Below are 19,235 nucleotides of genomic sequence, written 5' to 3' on the forward strand. Positions count from 1 at the left end.
TTATCTAATATTGAAGAGGTCCCATCCCTTCTAAGATCAGACTTGTGTTTTGTCAGCTGAATGCTGCTAACAAATTAAATGCCATTTCAGCAGCAATAACATACCAGCCAGCATGTCTTGCACTTGGTCACTGAACCAGCTGCACTGTCATGCTAATCATACTGTCTCCAAAATGCTGGCACACATGTTTCAGATTATACTCATTTAACACAATGAAACTACTCTCAGGTGAAAGCACCTGCAGAAGCAGGACCTTCTATGCTAAAGTGAACCTCGAAACAAAAACAGGGCATATGGGGAAATGTACAGTAGGAGAATAGTGCCATGCCAGCAATGAGATAGCCAAATACCAAAAGGAGGATGAAGGATGTTGTGTCTCGGTGCAGCAGAACACAATTAAGAAAATCTCATTCTTCAACCAAGCACTGGCTTTGCTTTTTGCAGACGGGAAAGTCATGTTTAGAGCTGGCCGTGCTTCGCTCAGTGGCAAGGAAAGCTGTACACAGAGGGTGCAGAGCAGAGGGCTTGATTTCTGGAACCATTGCGACCTAAGTTGCAGCACACGTCTCTCCATCAACTGTGTGTGAGAAGAAGGAAGTCAGAAAGGCCAGGCTTGGTTTACTGCTGCCCTTCATCTCATGTAGACACCTGCAAATGCACAAAGCTGTTTTAAATGTAACCTGAGCAGATGACAGTAGTTGTCGTAGTGTGAGGGGTCTAATTGCCCAGTACCACTGTGTTAGGAGCATTGTTTCTTCTAAGAATGCAAGCTTTGAAAGAATGCAAATTTACAGCATGTAAAAGCCAAGAAGTGCCATTTATTTCTCAAAGCCATGTTTATGCAGAATCAGAAGCACTGCTAAACAACTGTAGCCACAGCACGTAAAAAAATGAGTCTGTCTTCCCACCAGCCCACAAGGAAAGATAATGAGGTCCATCTCATTCATATTACACGATCCAATTTGGTAACATCTGGGTTTCCAAGGCATGCTATTAGCGATATTTAAGCCTGCTCCTCATGGCAGCTCACAAAGCACGGTCTTTCAGGTATCTTCAGATGTGCCAGAAACATTTCTGTACCCTACGTGCAGGGACCTCGTTTCTCCTCCCTTGGAGACCAGTTCTCCGGCCTCCCGCACCGGCGCTGTGAGGGAGGACAGGCGCCTTCCCCTACGGCGGCCCGCGGAAGATGGCTGCCCCCGGCCGGGACACCTGAGGAGGCAGAAGGCAGGCGGGCGACGCGAGCCACCCAAACCCCGCAAAGGGCAGAGCAGGGTGCCCACCCCAGCCGCCGGCCCACCTCCGCCGTCAGCGGCCGGGGCTCCCGGGGCTGCGGCCCCGTTACCTGCGGGTGTGGTTGGGGGAGCCCGCCTCTGCCGCTCCCCGCCTGCCCGGGTAGCTGAGGTAGGTTGGTCAGGTAGCCTCCACCCCGCTCTCCCCCCGAGGGTCGCTGGCTGCCCAGGTGGCCTTGACGAGCCGGACGGGGCTGGCGGCTGCAGTTCGCGCGGGGCTCGCCGCCGGGCGGGGCATTAACCAGGCAGGGCTGGACGCGCTGCCGCCGAGCCGGCATGGACGGGGCGGGCGTGGAGGAGGAGCGGGCGCCCGAAGGGCTGGGTAAGGGTCGGGGACGGGGCGCCGGCTCATCATTAATGACCGAGGGGGAGGCACCCGGCAATGAGCCTAATGAGCAGCCCCGGTAGAGGATAACGACCCTGTTGCCTCCTCTGGGCTGTTGCCTGTGTGGCGGGCCCACCGTGTGGGCTGCGACGGTGAGGGCCGGCAGTCATTAGCCCCTGTCTCCCCTCGTCTCCTTGGGCAGGCGGCTCTGCAGGGCCCTGGCCCTTGTGGGAAGCTGCCATTTTGCCCGGGGTGCCTTGGGGGTTTGGGGCACGGGGCTGCTCCTCGGCCCGGTGCCTGCGCGGCTCTCCTGTCACCTGGCTTGTAAAAGCGCCTGGCAAGTGGGGGTGAGGGCTGGGGCAGGTAGTTTGCCCTTTGTGTATCACACTGAGGGGCTCCCGCTGCGTCTGGGTTTGTAGGCTGCTGGCACTTCCCACTTTCACCCGCTGTCCAGTTTTCCTCCTCCTTGTCTGAGCTTGCCTGGGTGTACCTGTGAAGCCGATGTTTCTCCCTGTGCGTGTGTTCAGGTTGCTTTGTACCAAGTGCTCAGAACAACCTTAAAAATCCTGCTGTCACTGTGGAAGCTGTTACCTTGTGCCAAGAAATGTCTAAGGAGGCAGCTGTGAGAAGAAAAAGAGGACTTTGCTTCTTACTTGTGCACCTTCAGCTGCTCAGGTGTCCCAGATGCTATATGTATGATGTTCCCAGTCAGTTAAAATCCCATCTATTTAGGGTTATGTTTATCTAAAAGTAGGACAAAGTGATGTTCAGTCTGGTCTCTTGTCATAGGAAACATGGGAGAAAGGACTGAGTTGCCAACTCCCTAGTTGTTATTATGAGGGCCTATCTTTCTCTCTAAACTTTATTTTTGTTTCAGGTCTTTTCTTTGGCAGTCCCAAGTAGTTGTCAGGCCTTTGCTATATGTTTTACAAATAGAGACAGCAATTCACTTTTTCTTGGAGGAATATTCCTGTAGATGATATAAAACTCATAGGTGTCAATCTCTTTGCTGCAGATACATGATACATACACAAGACTTTTAAATGTATCTTGTGATGCAAGTGCATAGTGATGTTTGCATAAAAGTAAACATAAGTAAAAAGCTTTCTCAAAGAACTAAGCTGAAAATGCTAATCGTGATTTGAGGAAGAGGGTGACAGAATGGACAACATGTGAAAATATTAGCTTTTTCACATGAGTAAGATGAGCTCAGAGGCAGCAAGGAGGACGGTGGAAAAAGGAATTATATAGAACATAGCCAGCTTCTGTCTCCCTCAGTTCTTGACCCACCCCATCAGGATATTTCATCTCATTTAACAGCAGTGGGAACTGTTGCTGCTTAACAAGATGAAATTATTATAGTTGCATAGTTTCCTGCTGCTGTCTCTTTCCCCTGCAACTAATTTGGTTCTCTTAATCCTGTAAAAAGCAAATTAGAAGGTCTTGGAAGCAGGCTGGCGTCCCCTCATACTTCCATGAAGATTCTGCCATCTAACTGGCATTGTGGGGTTCCTTCTTGATTAACAATTAAGAAAGAAACATTGAGGCAGAAAGCAAGTTCTTTATTTTGGCATTGTACTAATCAAAAGTAGAACAAAGTGAAATTAAATTATTTTAGCTCTTTTTCCCCAAAAATTAAACAAGCAGAGTTCTCTGTAGGAACATACAACTGAAATGCTGCCAACAGTCTGCTCAAACTTTCCTCTTTGCAGACGGGTGTTTTGGTTTTATTACTTTACTTTCTAGTCTTAAGAAATAGTAACTTTTTTTTTTAAGTAGCAGAAATCACACAGACTCACACATTCTGAGACAATCAGCGGCTTTTTTTTTTTTTTCTTTTGGAAATGTATATGCCAGCTGGGAAAGTATAATACTGCTTTATTATTCTGTTACCTATTTTAATTACTTCTCTTGCAGTGTTCTTTCTGACCTGTCTTCTACTATTCAGTCTCTCTTAGTATAATGCAGTTTGTGGTTTTTGTTAAACTTGGTAAGACTTCTTCACCTATTTTTGTCCTCAGCCACCTATTTCATTACCTATCTTGTAAGTCTCTTATTTAAAAAGTGTGGTGGCTGAAGCTGCAGAAAACTAATTTAAGGCAGTTATTAGAAGTTTGTACAATGAATTGTTTTACCGCTTGGTCAGCTTGAGTATGATAGAAACAGAAACCTCTATAAATAAAAGAGTGATGTCATTTGTCAGATAATCACTGCTGATACAGTAGACCAGAATTTTATTTGTATTTTTCTTTTGCTCATTTTAATAAGGTGACACTTAGTGTCTTGGTAAGTCATTGATTTTTGTTCTGTTGCTTATTCCAAAGACGTTTGTTAGGCCTAGTGCTGTTTTCCCACTACTGTTTTTGTAATACACAACCTTTCGTTTATTCTCTGTGTCTGGAATTAATTATTCCTGTAGTTTACAGTTGGTTGTTTTTGCAGGCATCGTCACTCTCACAATGAAGCTTTTCTCATCTCAGATGTTTGAATATCTCCATATTGACCATATTACATTCTTTGCTGTTGCTTTCCTAGCAGCACTCTGTCCTGGTGACAGCCTTTATTTTGAACTCTCTAGTTCTTTTCACTGTTGGGTTTCGTTGTGTAGTGTTTTCCTTCTCCTGTAACTGAAACTTCCTATCCATGCACACCCTTTTCCTCATGCCATCCAAGCACATCTGGCTTAGGCAGTGTGCATGTGGGGTGAGGGGGTGGTGTTTTTCATTTTTTCCTTGTAGAGCGCAAGGACGAGGAGGACGACACATCGCTGAATACTGAGCACTTTGTGGTAGATGCTGATGCTGTTGGTGGGAAGGGTACACAGAGCAGTGTGCTATCTGCGTTCCAAAGCACAGCTGTAAAGGAAGAAGTTGAGGATACCTTGGTAACAGAAGATAATATCAGCCCTGTAAAGAAGGTGGAGGAAGATGGACGATATTGCACCCTGCAGGCAACTGGGTCAACTTCCCAAGACTCAGCGGCCCTTGACAGCCAGCTCGACCTTGCCTCAGTGTGTGGGCAGCTGTCAAATTTCCTCAGTGAGGGAAAGGCTGTGCCCCCACTTTCTGTGGTTGAATTTGCACAGGAGTTCACAGGTCAGTCAGGGTCACGTGAACTGTGTGACAGCTATTTTTCTGATGGCATCGAAAAAGAGGCAAAGAAGAAAAAAAACAACAATAGAAGTGGAATCTGCACTGAGAACGCATCTAGTGGAATCCCTGGAGACCTCTACAGGCAGGACATGTGTGGCCCAGCTACTCACCGATTATCCAAATGCACTTCAGTCGATGCTGCAGCTCAGCAATCCTACAAGGTGCCTTCAATCCTGGAATCTGGAAGTAGCCATCATGGGACCAAGGGAAAAAAAGAGTTACTTGGGAATCCAGAAATTTTACCACCGGTCAGAAAGAAGTCACGCACCTTCTATAGTGCAGGTAGATAATGGGGAACCCACTGGCAGACAGTGACACCTGTAGTGCCAGTGGTGCTGGTGTTTCCTTCACCATACGGAAGGCACAGCGTGGAGGTGCTGAACTGCTCTAACTGGTATTACAGTGCATTTTAGACTATTAGACATGTGAAAACTTCTGCAAATAAAGGTTGCTGAGTGCCTTATGTTTGAAGTATCACTAGCGATGCTCTTTGTTTTACTGTGGAAGAAAATTTTTGTTTATTTAAAAAAAAATCTTTTATGTTGTTCATGTATTTCTAAATATAGCAGAAAATGTTCTGGTTTGTGTTTTCCCTGTCTTGTTACCTTTGGGTTTATTTTTTTGTTTTCTTATTGCGTACTCCCCATCTCTCTCTTTGAACAATGCATCATTTTTAGAGCAGCTAGAAGAGTTGGAGAAGATGTTCCAAGAAGACCACTACCCCGACAATGAGAAGAGGAGGGAGATTGCTGCTGTGGTTGGTGTAACACCACAGCGTATCATGGTAACGCCGGTGTGGGTAATGGTGCTGACTGTGGGTTCTGTGCAAAAAATTGACAGGGCAAGGGACTGGGGCAGGGTGAGGAGCTTGAGTAGGAAGGAAAGAGAAGCTCATGAGTAATGGGATAGACACTGCACCTGCCACTGGTGACAAGAGGAGGAGGAGAGCTCACAGGGATGGACACTGCACAACCAACTACCCCACCCAAAGTGGCCGTGGAGTCTGCGGTTGCGTACTCCATCTCTTCCTGTTTCCTAAGATGAGACACATAATGGGTAGGTAAAAGAGGCTAAGGAGACTGGCGTTAATCTCTTTATCTTGAAGATCATGGGCAACAAAGGAAACTGGGGTTTGCGGATATCTGTCTGCAGTTCTCTCTGGTTGCAATGAATCTTGCAGATTCTTTGGAAGAAACATTTCTTGAGGTAAACCTTTTGGGAAGAAAGGTTTCTGGCCTCACCTGTTGATGTGTGGAGGCACTCATTGCCGATTCATTACTTGTGTCCCCATGTATAGATGGTTTCCTCTCTGAACGTATCCTTTCTTTCCATTTATCAGGTCTGGTTTCAGAATCGCAGGGCAAAGTGGCGAAAATCGGAGAAGTTGAGTATGAAAGGCAACAAAAAATATCCGACGTCATCAGCTCTGTCAGTCCCCTTTGGGTCAGATGGTTATGGGTGAGGGACTTTGTTTTCTCATTTCTCCACAATAGATACCTAATGCATTAAATATTTTTCCTTTGCTATTTCCCCTTAACATTTAAGCTATGGCGAGCTGACTGTTGAGCTGGACCTCAGTAGCCTGTCCCCTGTATTCTCCAGCCTGACAGATTTCTGGGCAAATTGTAGTGGGCCCTCTTAAGAGCACTTTCGAATAACCTGTAGCACTGTGTTGAAGTAAGTGTTGAAATCCCTCTTGCTGAAGTCATGTAGAGAGCAGGGGATGAGATGGAAAAGGTTTGTGGAATCACCCCTTCATTTTTAGTTTCTGTGAACATGTTGGCTGGGTGCTTTGTGTGCACTTGGGAATTCTTTTATCCCAGTCCTTCTCCCACCCTCGCTTTCCATTTCCATGGATTTTTCACTTGGCAATGGAAATGCTTGCTTAGATCAGTCTTACAAAGTCATGGGCTTCCTTGAAGAAATACAAGATAGCAACTTTCATAGGTGAGTAGGGGAGATTTATTGGGGGGTGGGGGAAGGGAGTATGGTAGATGGTCTTTCAAGGGGGACTGAGGGAAGGAGGGAAGAAAGGTATTTATGGCAATCTGGAGTGAGAATCTTTCTGTGAAGAAAACAGAATAAAAAAGAGAAAAATCAAGTGAAAGATTGGAGACCACCTGACTGATTTCATTGCACTGTCCCTGCTGCCTGTCCTTTCCACACTAGTGACCTGGGGCTGCTTCCCCAAATACTGTTGATACAGCATCCCTTGCGCTGTTTCTCCTTGCACTCACAAATCAGCCAGCGCTTTCCCTTTCCACCTGCTAGTGATCTAGGATTTGCCTATTGTAGGATACTTAGAAGTGTGTATACTTTGTCATAATGTCTTGTCTTGTCCTTGGGTCCATGCTCACACCCTTTATGTATACCTGCAGGGCATCTCTTCTTCCCATGCCTCCACTGCCTGACATTGCTCGTGACCAGCCTTCCATGCTGAGTGTAGACACTACAGCTGGGAACTACTCCAGCCTGCTCAGTGGACATCCTGCATCGCTTGCCTCCTCCTCAGGTGAGACCCTATCAGCATAAGTATTTTTCAGAGCTGCAGAATTAGCTGGCAGTGCTGATAGGTTCCCAAACAATTTAGGGAAGGTCATGTGAGAACCCTATGCCATCAGTCCAAAAAGTGACACCAGGTTTGGCAGCTCTCTGCTAATTGAGTATCTACCAGCCACAGTAGTGCCTGCGTGCTAACACTTGCGCCAAATTTGCAGTTCTTATTCATGTCTTAGCACAAGCCAGCAAGGAATTTTGAATATGACTTCGTAAGGATACATGGTTGGGACATTCTCTGTAATAGCTGTTTGACACTGGTACTGGTTCTCTGAATGGTGATGAAAGTGTTATTCTGTTTATTATGGTCTTCATGGCAGATACAGACATCCCATGTTCTGGTTTAGACTCTGATGTTCTGGCTACCACCTGTAGTCAAGTGAGTTGTGTGAAGAAAGTGCATTGTATAAACTGTTGGGGTTGTCAAGCCTCCCTCAGGTACTCCATGCCTTTGAATCTCAAAGGTGAGATGTTCCTTGATGTTCCTTGACTTCTCCAACCAGTGCAATTTTCTGTTTTGTGCAAGACCTAGAGGGAGTTAGACTACTCAAACTCTTAAGCGTACAGCCTAATTGCTGTTGCCGTGTTGTTGAAAGTCAGTGGGGTGTGCTGTTGGACCAGTTTTCTACCTGAGCTGCATTTAGACTTTAAAGATTGATGGCAACCAAAAAGAGAAGATTCGTTCAATCGTGTATTCATGTGTGGAGTATCAGAGCATTTCCTAGAGTCAGGAATGTTCCCTAAAGCATTTCCCATATATGTTTACCTTTCCAAGTTGGCACAACTTGAAAATATTTCCAAAGTGATGAGGGCTTCATCATTTCCTTAGGGACAGATATCCTAAGCAATAGATGTGCTGATATGTGAAACAGGTGTGTGTATTTTCCTGCTTCTCAGTGTAATTCATTCTTTTGAATTTCATGCCATCATTTCTGCCCCCTCATTGTATTCTAAATATACAGGATTATCAGTATTAAGGGTAGTTCTGTGCAAGTTATTTTCTAATAACGACTCAAAGACTTTAACGTATTTTTGATAGTGCTGGTACCTTAAAAGTATTTTGGCACTGTAGAAAGTAACTATGACTGTATAAATAAGCTTAGAATACTAATAAATAGATATGTATGCTAAAAATACTTAATTGAGATACTTTCTTGATACCATAATTTAGCACTTCTGTCATTTAAATTTGCCTGTCATAGTCTCAAGGCAAGGACTGCTTTAGGCAATTCTATGACCAGTTTAACCAATGACTGTAATTCAGTTAGTTCCAGTTTTTTCCACTTCGTCTTGCAGCAGAGTAAATATGGTCAAAGTGTCTGAATAATTCACTGCTTTCTAGAATGATGAAGTGGTGCAGTGTGAGTCCTGTATTTAATTAGATAAAGACTGAGATTTTGCAAAATAATTCATTTAAAGGAAACAAACCAAACATCCTCATATTTCTACACTTGTATTCACAACTTTCCTGGTTCCTACAGTACATCTGCAGACATGCTGTTTAGTCAAGAGAGAATATATCTGTTAGAGAAATAAAGTTTCATTCAAGGATGTGATCTTGCCATCTGTCTGTACTGAGCAATTTCTTTCTGGTGAATCTGCACACTGAGATGTAGTTCTCCATGTGGAAAACACAAGCAATCTTTCTGATAGGAAAGAAATGTCCCATCTGAATTCTTTGTGCAATGTGTAAGTGAATGTCCCTGAAAGTGGACTGGGTATGTGAGAAAATGAGCGATAAAGATAGCTGGGGTTTTACTCCTTGAATGCTTTGAACTTGCTGCTGCCCTATTGCATTTACTATGCATGCGTCTAACTTTTATGAAACACATACTTCCTTTGCTTGTCTGAAACACCTATATCTTCAGTGTTAAGGACGTGTGAAGATGAGAATGTACTTCATTGTGCTAGATCTGTGTGGCGGTACAAGCTTCCCCTTGTTCTCTTTAAATCATGCTGGGAAAGAAGTAATGAAATCTATTTGTGTCATCTAAGGCTGGTAAATACTTTCCAGATACAGATCTGTTTGGGAATAAAGGACCTTTTCTAAATCCCTTTGCAGAAGAGAGGCATACTTTGCTAATGCACACAAACTGAGATTTGGTGATTGGTTTTTAACCTGGTTTCCTGAGGGGAAGGAGGTATATGGTGTGTGTGTAATAAGCCACATGCTCTCTTTGTTTATGAAACCCACCCTGCCCTCCCAGTTTTTTGAATCAAATTTCACAGAAGGTAGAGATCTTAAAAAATTACATTCCTACAAGTCATAGGAAAATTGGTGCCTGGGCAGAGTAGAGACCAAAGTTAGTGGTCCCTCTGAGGGAAAACTGTTACTAGGTGCAGAGAGTCCTCATAAAAGAGAGATCTGCATAGCACGATCACAAGAAAAGCTTCAGTCTCAGTTTTGCCTTACTAGATGCAGGATAACACAGCCATGGGGAATGAAACTTGCTTTTTTTTGTTATCTAGCATTGCATAGGCAGACTTTTCTCTTTCAGAATGAAAGCAGAAAATGAAATGGAAGAAAAATGAAAGACAGTGTAACGTCCAAATTAATTCAGACTCCTCAGAAAAAAAGTCTGCCGATAAATAGGACCATCCAGGGTCCACCGGTTTTATTAGAATATCTCAGAAAATGAAGGAGATAAAACTTGGATAGGATAAAATCCAAAGTAACAGAAGAAAAATAAAAGAGGGAATGAATGAATAAAAAGATTATCAATTTACAAGGCAAACACTTAGAAAAAGTGGTCCTTGTGGAAACAGTTCATGGCAGGTTTCAGCAAAATGACTTGTGCGTAATGGTGCAGCTCTGCCAAGACTGTGGCCTAATGGAGTGGCTATTGAGGCGCTTTCCTTGGTAGCAGTGTGTTTAACCACTTTCAGCAGGACAAGCAAATGAGTTGAGTGCATGAGAACAGTACGATCTGTTACCTGACACCTTTGGAGAGTGTTCAGTGCCACTTTTTCCATTGTTTTTTCTTGATCTAGCCAGTAGTTCTGACTGTCTGTTGGGTTTTTTTAATGTCCTGCTGTTTTGTACAGTTCTCCAAACAAGCCGATTAAAAATACCTTGCTGGCAGTTATGGCTTCTGATTTTGGTGTTAGCCACACTACTTGCCATAAGAGCCTTTTGTGCTTCAAAAATTCAATCTTGAGCTTGCTTTGCTCTTAGAATTGTTTTTTGACTAGTTTTGCTAGACAGAGAGCTTGCTTTAAATTAATGGAGGTATTTTTTAACATTTGCAGTTATTTGAAGTTTTTCTTGTTTGTCTGAGATTTCTTACAGATACATATCTGTGATTCATTGACTTCAAACATTGGCTTATGTTTTCTTTAGAGTTGACCCTTTAGAAAGAAAAGTTACTTTTTATGCCTCTGGTATATGGGAGGACAGTTTTCTGCCCCTCTGGTGCTTTTGCAGGAAATATTTTGTTTCATGTGGCTGTCTTGCTGAGGACACGTCAGGAACCCAGCCTATGTTGGTAGCTCTTACACAAATAGCAAGATGATTATTCAATGGCAGAGATGGGATTGTAGCAGAAGTCTTGGGGGCAATTGAATGAAGTTGGATATGAAATGTCAAAGAATGGTAAATAAATGACAAGCTGTAATGATGTCACTTATAGGATTCTGGCTTTTGAACAAATTACTTTAAAGCTGCTGATGTGTAGCTAACACAGCAAGCAAGAGTCGTACCTTTTAAACAAGCAGTAGGTTCTGGCCTACTGAAAATACAGAAGAGGATCAGACTGACATGCTTCTCAAAGTTAGAGACTGAAGTTGATTTACTCATCTTCTGTCCATTAAATGAAGAATGCCATTGCTCCTACGTTTGAATATTTTGTCTACTTTCAAAATGTAATTTACAAGAGCGATGTGTTTTCTCATAATTTAAAGAAGAGGATGTATCTGTGGAAAGCTTTGTGATGGCCCTTAATGTTCCAGGGAATGCTGCAATTACCCAGGCATGTTTCATTAAAAGAAACTGGATTGGATAGTGTGTGACACAGAAACTCATAGTAATAGAGCCTTTTGCTGAACTGTTGATTTGATGCTTGAGAAAGCAGCCCTAGCAAGTAGACCATATGAGGTTAGACTGGTCGCTCAGGCTGTAATCAACATCAGCTGCATTGTGCCCAGCACTGGCCTTGTTAAACAGTTACAATCACGGTCTCCAGCCTCCCAAACAGTCTGCAAGCAGCTGCATGGTTAACTGCCAGAATCATTGCAGGCATCTCAAGCCAAGGCCTTTTGGAGTCAACATAGTAAGTGAGTAAGTGCTTGACCAAGAAAGACATGTATGGCTGATGTCAAGAGGAAGGGCTCCAGTGCATATAAGTGTCATTCAGGTAACAAATCTTGCGTGCATGATCTGGTCTGTTAAAAACAGCAAAAGCAGCTTCCTAGAACATTTGAAAACCATGTTTTCACAGTTGAAACCACGCCCTGTTGTAAGTTCAGGGACATCTCTGTAGAATAAGCCTGAGTCTCTTTCAAGACTGGTCAAAGACTGAAGTCACAGTCACCCTGACAGAAATACACACATCCATTTTTGTTAATTTAAGACTCTGTCCCATTCATTGGAAGCTATTTGCATTAAAGAATGGATGTCTCAACTCTGCTAGGATGTTGAGGAAGCAGCAATACCAGGGGGAAGACAGCTGTGTAACTGAAGACTTAGAATAGCTGTTCTTGAGTTAAGGCAAGTATAGCGCCAGGAGTGGTGCTATCAGAGATCTGAAGCTGCAAATTGTTAAATTGCTCTCCAAAAATTCCCAAGGTTGTCTGATGGACTGAAAACCCAGAAATAGTGGAAGTGATAAACAAAAAAATCCTACTGTTACATTCCTGTGCTCTCTGGAAAGCCTTCTGAGGACATCTATCTCTACATCAATGTCAGGAAGAGCACCAGAACTGTAAAATGTAAGTATTATCTCAAGCCAGTGATCAGAATTCATCATTGAACAAGATGCTGGAATCTTCTGTAAATACAGTGTCAGATTTAGTAGCTGCTACTTCTTTGGGAATTGTTTATTCTTGCTGCATTTGTGGCTTTATTCAGAAGATACAAATTCAGTGTCTTTAAAAGGACTGAGAAGTAGAGGAAACTTTAGAAAAGGCTGAACCAGCTCTTTGGAGGCAGAGTGTGCTGTCTTCACGATCTCATTGCCTGTGGGTCCTATTGCCATGATCCACAAAGATTATCTGCACTGTGTTGCAAATATTTCAAAAAACCTAATTCTTAGTAAGTGTGAAAATGGGTTTAGAAGTGATTTCGTGGGCTATGTTGCTAATACTGCTTGTATTCATCCTGAGCAAGACTAAGGCCATTTGCAGAATAGCTAATCCTATTGTCATTATTGAACTGATGCTTTATCTGGCTATAGACTGTTTTTCAGGTAAGTTGTGCCCCACGTGGCTGCTGTTTCATAATGTTTGCGTGAACTGCTGTGTTCTGGGACAGAATGGTTAGGAGAACCAGTGCAAATGAAGGCTTTAAAAAATCGGAAGAGATCTTCAGCTTCATTTTTGGCTAAGCCATCTTGACTTGCGAGGATACTAAATGTTGTCTTGACTAGTGCTTTGTTGTGTGGGACTAGATCCATGTCAAGAATCGGGAATGTGACAGGTATGTCATAGATGCTGCCTGACACGGAGAAGTAGTATGTTCAAATAGGAAAACATAAACCACTGAGAATTGCCTGGGCATGTGCGTGCTTAAGGGATGCCAGTCTAAATCTTGCTCTAGTTTTATAAATGAGCCCAAAATCAGGGCTATTCAAGTTTTCATTGAAACATCTGGATTCCTTCTTTCCGTAGTTGCATAGAGTTGAAAAAAATTGCAAGTGGGAAGATGCATTAAGATAGGCACAATTCCTCAGCACACTGAGGAATCTGAGAAATGGTGCTACAAGGTGTTGAAATGGAATCTCCTTATCAGCTCTCTGGGCATGCATTCCAAAATTCTCTAACAGTTGCTCATGCTTGCTGTGGCAGCTTTAGGGTTTATGTTTAAGGCCTTTGATTCACACCTGGTGGAGCGCATCTGATGTCACTCTATATGCCTGCAAGGGTGGAGTACAGCTGTAAACTATCCATGCTACTAGCTTTCCCTGAATGCTTTACAATGTGTGGGAGTAGACAAATTTTACCTGAACAGTCAGTGATATTTTCTCATATCTGCCTCATCCTTGTGCTGGTTCAGCCTAGCTAGATTTGAAAAATTATTTGAAATTGTCTCACACACACCTGATGGTTACATTTCTCAAAAGAAATCACTTGCTATTTGGCATAATAAGAGAATCTTGTTCTTTTCCACCATGTGCAAGCTTCTTGAACTTCTGTGTATACTTGTTACTCTGGATCACCAGCATACATGATTCTGACCTTTTCATTTCCTATATTGTCCTCTTTCCACAGAGGCTGTTCTATAGGAAACTGTTCCTCTCTCCTTTTCCAGCACTGACTGAGGAGACAGGTCATGAAACTAGATTCTATCAACCAAAAGGTGTTGGTTTCCTTTTCCATCTCCAAGCTTCTTTTTTCCAAGGCCCTTCAGCTGACATCTCTGCCTTTTTTTTTTTTTTTTTTTTTTTTGGGCATGACTCATCAGAGACCAAACCAGGAGTGAAAATTTGGTTGAAAAATGGCCTAGACAGGGGATCTCTAAAGTCATGGTTTTGTTTCTTTCAAACCACAGTTAAATTTTTCAAAAAGGTAATCTGTGCAGCACACTTTTCCCAGAGGACAATAGAGATGGAAGATGGCTGGGGGATTGTTCCTGGCTTTTTTCCAGGAAGTACTTTGCTTCATTTGGCTGCCTTCTTGAGAGCTGAATAAATCCAGTATGCAGAGACCGAAATCACGAAGGTAATTTTATTTAACCAATAAACATCATCCTGTGTTCCAGAGAGCTTGCTGCTACTCCCTTTTGTTTCCCAGCAGAAATGCTGGTATTTGTTTACTTTTATTCCCATCAGTTAATGTCCACTCTTTCACCAGCATCTTGCTTTTCTGTTCTGCCACTCTTATCATTCCCTCTGCTTGCTCCTTTTTAATAGTATGTATAGTAATAACATAGTATGTCTCTCTTTTTATTCACAGTCTCTTCAGCAGCAGGAATGGTGGCATCATGTGAAGCAGTTCAGTCAAAGGTGTTGCCACAGCTCAACTTCAGTTCCAGCAGAATGGAGTGCTTCCCTAGTCTTCCCAGCCCTCCACCCATCCGCAGGGCCAGCCTACCTCTCACTCTCTCCTTCAACCCGCACAGTCATATTGTTCCCTTGATACTGGACACTCCCAACAGCGAATGCAGCTTGTCCACTCAGGAAAATGGCTCCAGGGAGGCCTTCACTTACAGCATCCAGAATCAAGGGTAGGAACAGATGAGATTGTCTTTGAGGGAGATGAAAAAAGTGGACCCTGGGAGAAGCCATGGGAGAATGAAGGTGGGACATGGGACAAGTAAATAGGTGGGACCATAAGTACGGAGTTTGACATGGGAGTGAGAATGTCCTTTAAATGGAGTATGAAAAAATGTATAATGTGTGTAGTAGGACAGGTCACCTGCTATCAGAAAAGTGATACCTTTAATCAGAGTGCTTTCAGAATTTCATGCCTGTCAAGTGAAAGTGGGGTTCAGAAGCACAGTGAAAAGGAATCCTTGAGAGAGGATGTTTTAAGCATTGGGGTGTGCTTTGGAGAGTGGGAAGAGCTGAAGGAAAGGTAATCCCAGTAACGCACATTGTTAAAGAATCTTGTGAAAGCACTTGGCTCAAGTGGTTTCTGTTGCCCTTGTCCTGTGCCTGGCATTTAGGAGGAAGGGTTGGAGTCAGATCAGGGTTGGAGCAGTTGTCAAGGGGAAGATAAAACAATTGTTTATTGTACAGGTTGCTGTAGCTCTTGATCCTGCTTTAATCTCTGAATTGCCTCTCTCCTTGCTCTCTGCAGCTTGAGTTCACCAGTTTCCTGCAATTACCCTGAACAGCTGGAGTCAGCAGGCAACCTAGAGACCACGTACTGTCAGTACAGCAGCCAGGGTGGAATTTACCAGCTGCCCCAATATCCCCAGCAGCACCAGCTCTCCCAGTTCCACCATCTGCCAGGTCACCTGGCCGGCAATGTGCTTTCCAGTGTTCGTCTCACTCCTGCAACACCCACTGAGTCCCATACAGCTTTCCTTGCCTTACCTGGGAACGGCGGAATGGTAACCTATGGGGCGGCAGGAGCCACGCAGGGCTACGTACAAAACCACACAGGGGGACAGCTCTTGTTACAGCAGCCAAGTGGAAACTCAGGTAGATTTCTGAAATCTTTTGGCATCCTGCTCCTCTGGAGTAACTAAGTGATACCCTGAAACATTCAGCATGATCAGTAGTTTTACTGATGACTGTGACAGAAAGAAGGAATATGCCTATACATGCAAAAATATATATATGCTGCCATCTTTTTTTTTTAATTTCCTTGTGTGCTTTCTTTTAAAGTGCTGAGTCACCCATAATTTGAATCAAAAGTTACTATGTAGGCTGCATATCAGAGAGAGCATTACCATGTGAGTATGTCAGGTAGTGCAACGGTTTTGTCTGGAATGGATTGCTAATTTTTCTTTTTTGAGGAGTGTACAGTTGTGCAAACTAATGTGCCTTTGGTGTATGTGGGTGGGGGTCAAGGATGCAAAGTGGAAAAGGTGCCACAGCGAACGAAATAATTGGAGACAGGAAGAAAAACAGGCTTCTAACTCTGCTGAACTTCTGCAGAAACCATTGTGAAAGAATGTTATGTATCTTCGGGTAGTGCAAAAGAAGAGAGTTCGAGACAGGGGCCAACAGAGTATGGATGTAGCTTCTTTCTTTTTCTTCCTTTGACGTGAATTCGCAACACCGTTTAGATTAAAGCACTTCAGCGTAATATTCTAAAAAGTAACTAGGTAAAAATGGCATTGTTGGTCTCCTTGTTTTGTGTCAGGGATTTGTATTTTGAAGTTGTTCAAGCCTGAGTACAACCAAAAGATAAACTATTGCAGTTTATCTGTTTGGACTGTCAGGTTTGTTAAATTAAGCTCACAGTCCAAAAAACACATTGTCACACAAGAGAATAAAAAGCTTTCAGACAGCAGATGCTGCTCCTGGTTTTGTACTGGTTTTGTGGACCTTGTCTGGAAGAGAAGTCTGACTCACAGGCTGATGGGGGCAAGATGGCTCATGTTCACACCGTTCATGGCTAACATTCTCCAGAACAGGTTGGCAGCACCCATGCTATCCAGCACACTTGGCCTGGTTCTCCTCTCCGGTTGCAAGGCATAATTATTATTTTCTGTGGTTTTTCAGGTTGAAGTGCCAGAAGTAATGAGAGGTCTGTGTCCCAGTGCACCAAATTAATGTTTTTATAGCGTGATGCCAGAAGTGTGTGTTGCATGCCTTGGGGCATGTCGTGTGAGCACAAAGGGATGTGTAAAGGTGCAAGCTTGTTAGGACTGATAAAGTTGGAGGATTGTTGAAGGAACAGAGGCAGAGTTGATGTTCTCTTATTCTGTACTTCTGTCCGGAGCATAGTGTGGTGAATCAGCAGTGCATGGCTCTTCTGTTCAAGGAAGAGATCCTCTGACTGTTACGCAGTGTGGACGACCAGGGCCTGGGGTTCCAGAGGTGCAATCGGGAGGGAACCAATCTGTCAGTGTACACACTCCCATAATTCTTACTTCAGCATGTAAGCAAGTGAGCAGTTTAGTTGAATTATAGATATAAATTAAAAAACATTCCTGCTTCCTGGATTGCAACTTTAATAAATGAAAGTGAAGATTAAGCATCCAGCTTACGCTTTACAGAGCTAACTTGGAAAATAGGAGTGGAGGAAAAAAATTGGGGATATGTGTCTCTAATATTACATACACTCGGGATCTGTGCTGAAGTGACATAAAGTTTTTTAGATTATAACAATGCTATGAACTACTTAAGTTTTTCCTCCTAATAACTATGTTCTGGATAAATACACTGCAATGTAAACAACAAAGTTAACCTTCATATGTGTGTGATGTCTGCTCTATTGCAGTAACCATTAAGGCATAACTGTAATATTGTATTTGCACTGGGTGTGCTCTCTTAAGCACAACATACGCATTTTTTTACATGTACATGGTTTTAATCCTCCTTTCCTTATTTTCATTATACTGTCCTTTCTTTGTTGTTTTTTTCCTCAGCAGGCATCACTGCCTATCAAGCTGTCCCCTGGAATGATTTCTACGCACAGAGTGCTCCATTCTCGAATCAGTTGCGTTCACGAATGCCATTTTCTAGCACAGCAGGAGGACAGTACTTCACAGAGCAGATTTCCTACACTCGGCCGCCTTGCCTGCCCTCCTCTCCATATTTCCAAGCGCCCAGTGGAACACCAATGGGATCCATGCCACACACTGGAAAACAAAAGGGAGTGACACCACCAGACCAGAGTTCATACCAGAACCACCAAACAGAGCCAGAGTTTGCATCGCTTGCTGAAAGAGAGGAAGTAGAGAGTAGCAGCAAGAAAGGAGAGACTATTGCTGGTAACTGAAAGGCCAGCTGATTTTTTTTTTTTTTTTTTTGAGAAGTGGGGGATAAGGAAAGAGTTCCAAGACAGCAGTAGCTCCTCTGAATGCAGGATCAAAACTGTGGCATGGAACATGAATGAAACTTTTTTTTTCTGGGTTGCTGTCCAAGACAGGTCCAATTACTCTATATCTAGTTCTTACATTCATCTGTCTTTAGAAATGGGGACTTACAGGTCAGTAAAATAGCTGAATGGCTACACAGGCCTGATTATTTCTAAGATTTACAGAGGCATATACACCTCTCTTCAAGACAGAAGTTCTTGAGCAAGAAGAGACGAAGGGGAAAGGAGAGCTTTCGGTTTGGATTTCCATTTTCAGACCTATATTTTGGAAACAAAATTACCTTACTCTAGATTTGTTGAGAGCTGTCATATGCCTTAAATATTGTTTGGGGGGGTGTGTGTATGTCTAATTTTGAAATATTAAGCATTTGAAAAAAATTCTCTGTCATATGAGATCACATTTTCTTATGAATATGTTTGCTTTTTCTTCAGATATTAAAGAAGAAACTAATGACTGATGCTGCATTCTGAGAAAAAAAACAAAGGGGAAATGTTACCATTTTAAACTCTGCAAAATAAGAAGAGACAAAAAGAGAGACAAGAATAATAATACTTGCAACAGAAGCACTCTTTTGTTTCTTTTTTGGGGTTGTTTTTTTTTTTTTTTTTCCTGTTGCCGTGATTATTTTCCCGCTGAGGAAAGAAGCAGGGAAACTTCAATCAATAAAAGCTTCTGGTCTGGTTTTTTTTTGCAAGTCTCCTGACTTTATTCTTCTTAATGAATTCTAATCTTGAGGAGCTCACAGACAGGAAAGAGCTGATACAGGCACAAGAGCCCCATGGGTAGGTGGATCATGCAAGAGACAGAAGGTATGGTTGATATCCTGGAATACATGGGAAGAGATCCCAGCAAGAATAAGATGTATGCAAAATGGGGAGGAACTCTAGAAACTACATCTAATTTTAGGAACTCCAGGTAGTGCAAAAAGTGCCATGGGAAGTCTGCCATTGGTTTGATGTTTGCTAGCCTTGAATTACTTTTTTAAAAATAAAAATCAATGTAAAACTGCAACAGTAAATGGCAGCAAAACTGTAACTATAAATGCCAACAGTGTACCCAGATCTCTGTCAGTTATTGGTTTAGCATCCTGTTCTAATTGTAGATGGGTTTGAATGGCTGAGAATTGTATTGTTCAAACTTTAGTACAAATTAGGTGGTAACTTGAGTATTTGGTGGGTACTGCTTTCTTGAGATACTTGGTCATCATCTCTGGGACTGACCCAACAGGTTATTGCTGAGGTGGCTTAGTTATTGCAAAA

General features: G+C 42.9%; 1 protein-coding gene across 1 annotated transcript; it reads left to right on the top strand.

Moving 5' to 3' along the window:
• The first annotated feature begins 1,568 nt into the window (after positions 1-1,568).
• NOBOX (NOBOX oogenesis homeobox) lies at positions 1,569-18,915 on the top strand. Its single transcript, XM_075744938.1, has 9 exons — positions 1,569-1,614; positions 4,356-5,051; positions 5,336-5,553; positions 6,109-6,227; positions 7,148-7,281; positions 14,433-14,703; positions 15,279-15,625; positions 17,527-18,086; positions 18,408-18,915. The coding sequence occupies exons 1-8, from the start codon at positions 1,569-1,571 to the stop codon at positions 17,874-17,876; spliced, it is 2,181 nt and encodes a 726-aa protein (XP_075601053.1). The 3' UTR covers positions 17,877-18,086; positions 18,408-18,915.
• The last annotated feature ends 320 nt before the right edge of the window (positions 18,916-19,235 follow it).

The sequence above is a fragment of the Balearica regulorum genome, chromosome 1, assembly GCF_011004875.1.
Source record: "Balearica regulorum gibbericeps isolate bBalReg1 chromosome 1, bBalReg1.pri, whole genome shotgun sequence".
In the NCBI taxonomy this organism is placed as follows: domain Eukaryota; kingdom Metazoa; phylum Chordata; class Aves; order Gruiformes; family Gruidae; genus Balearica; species Balearica regulorum.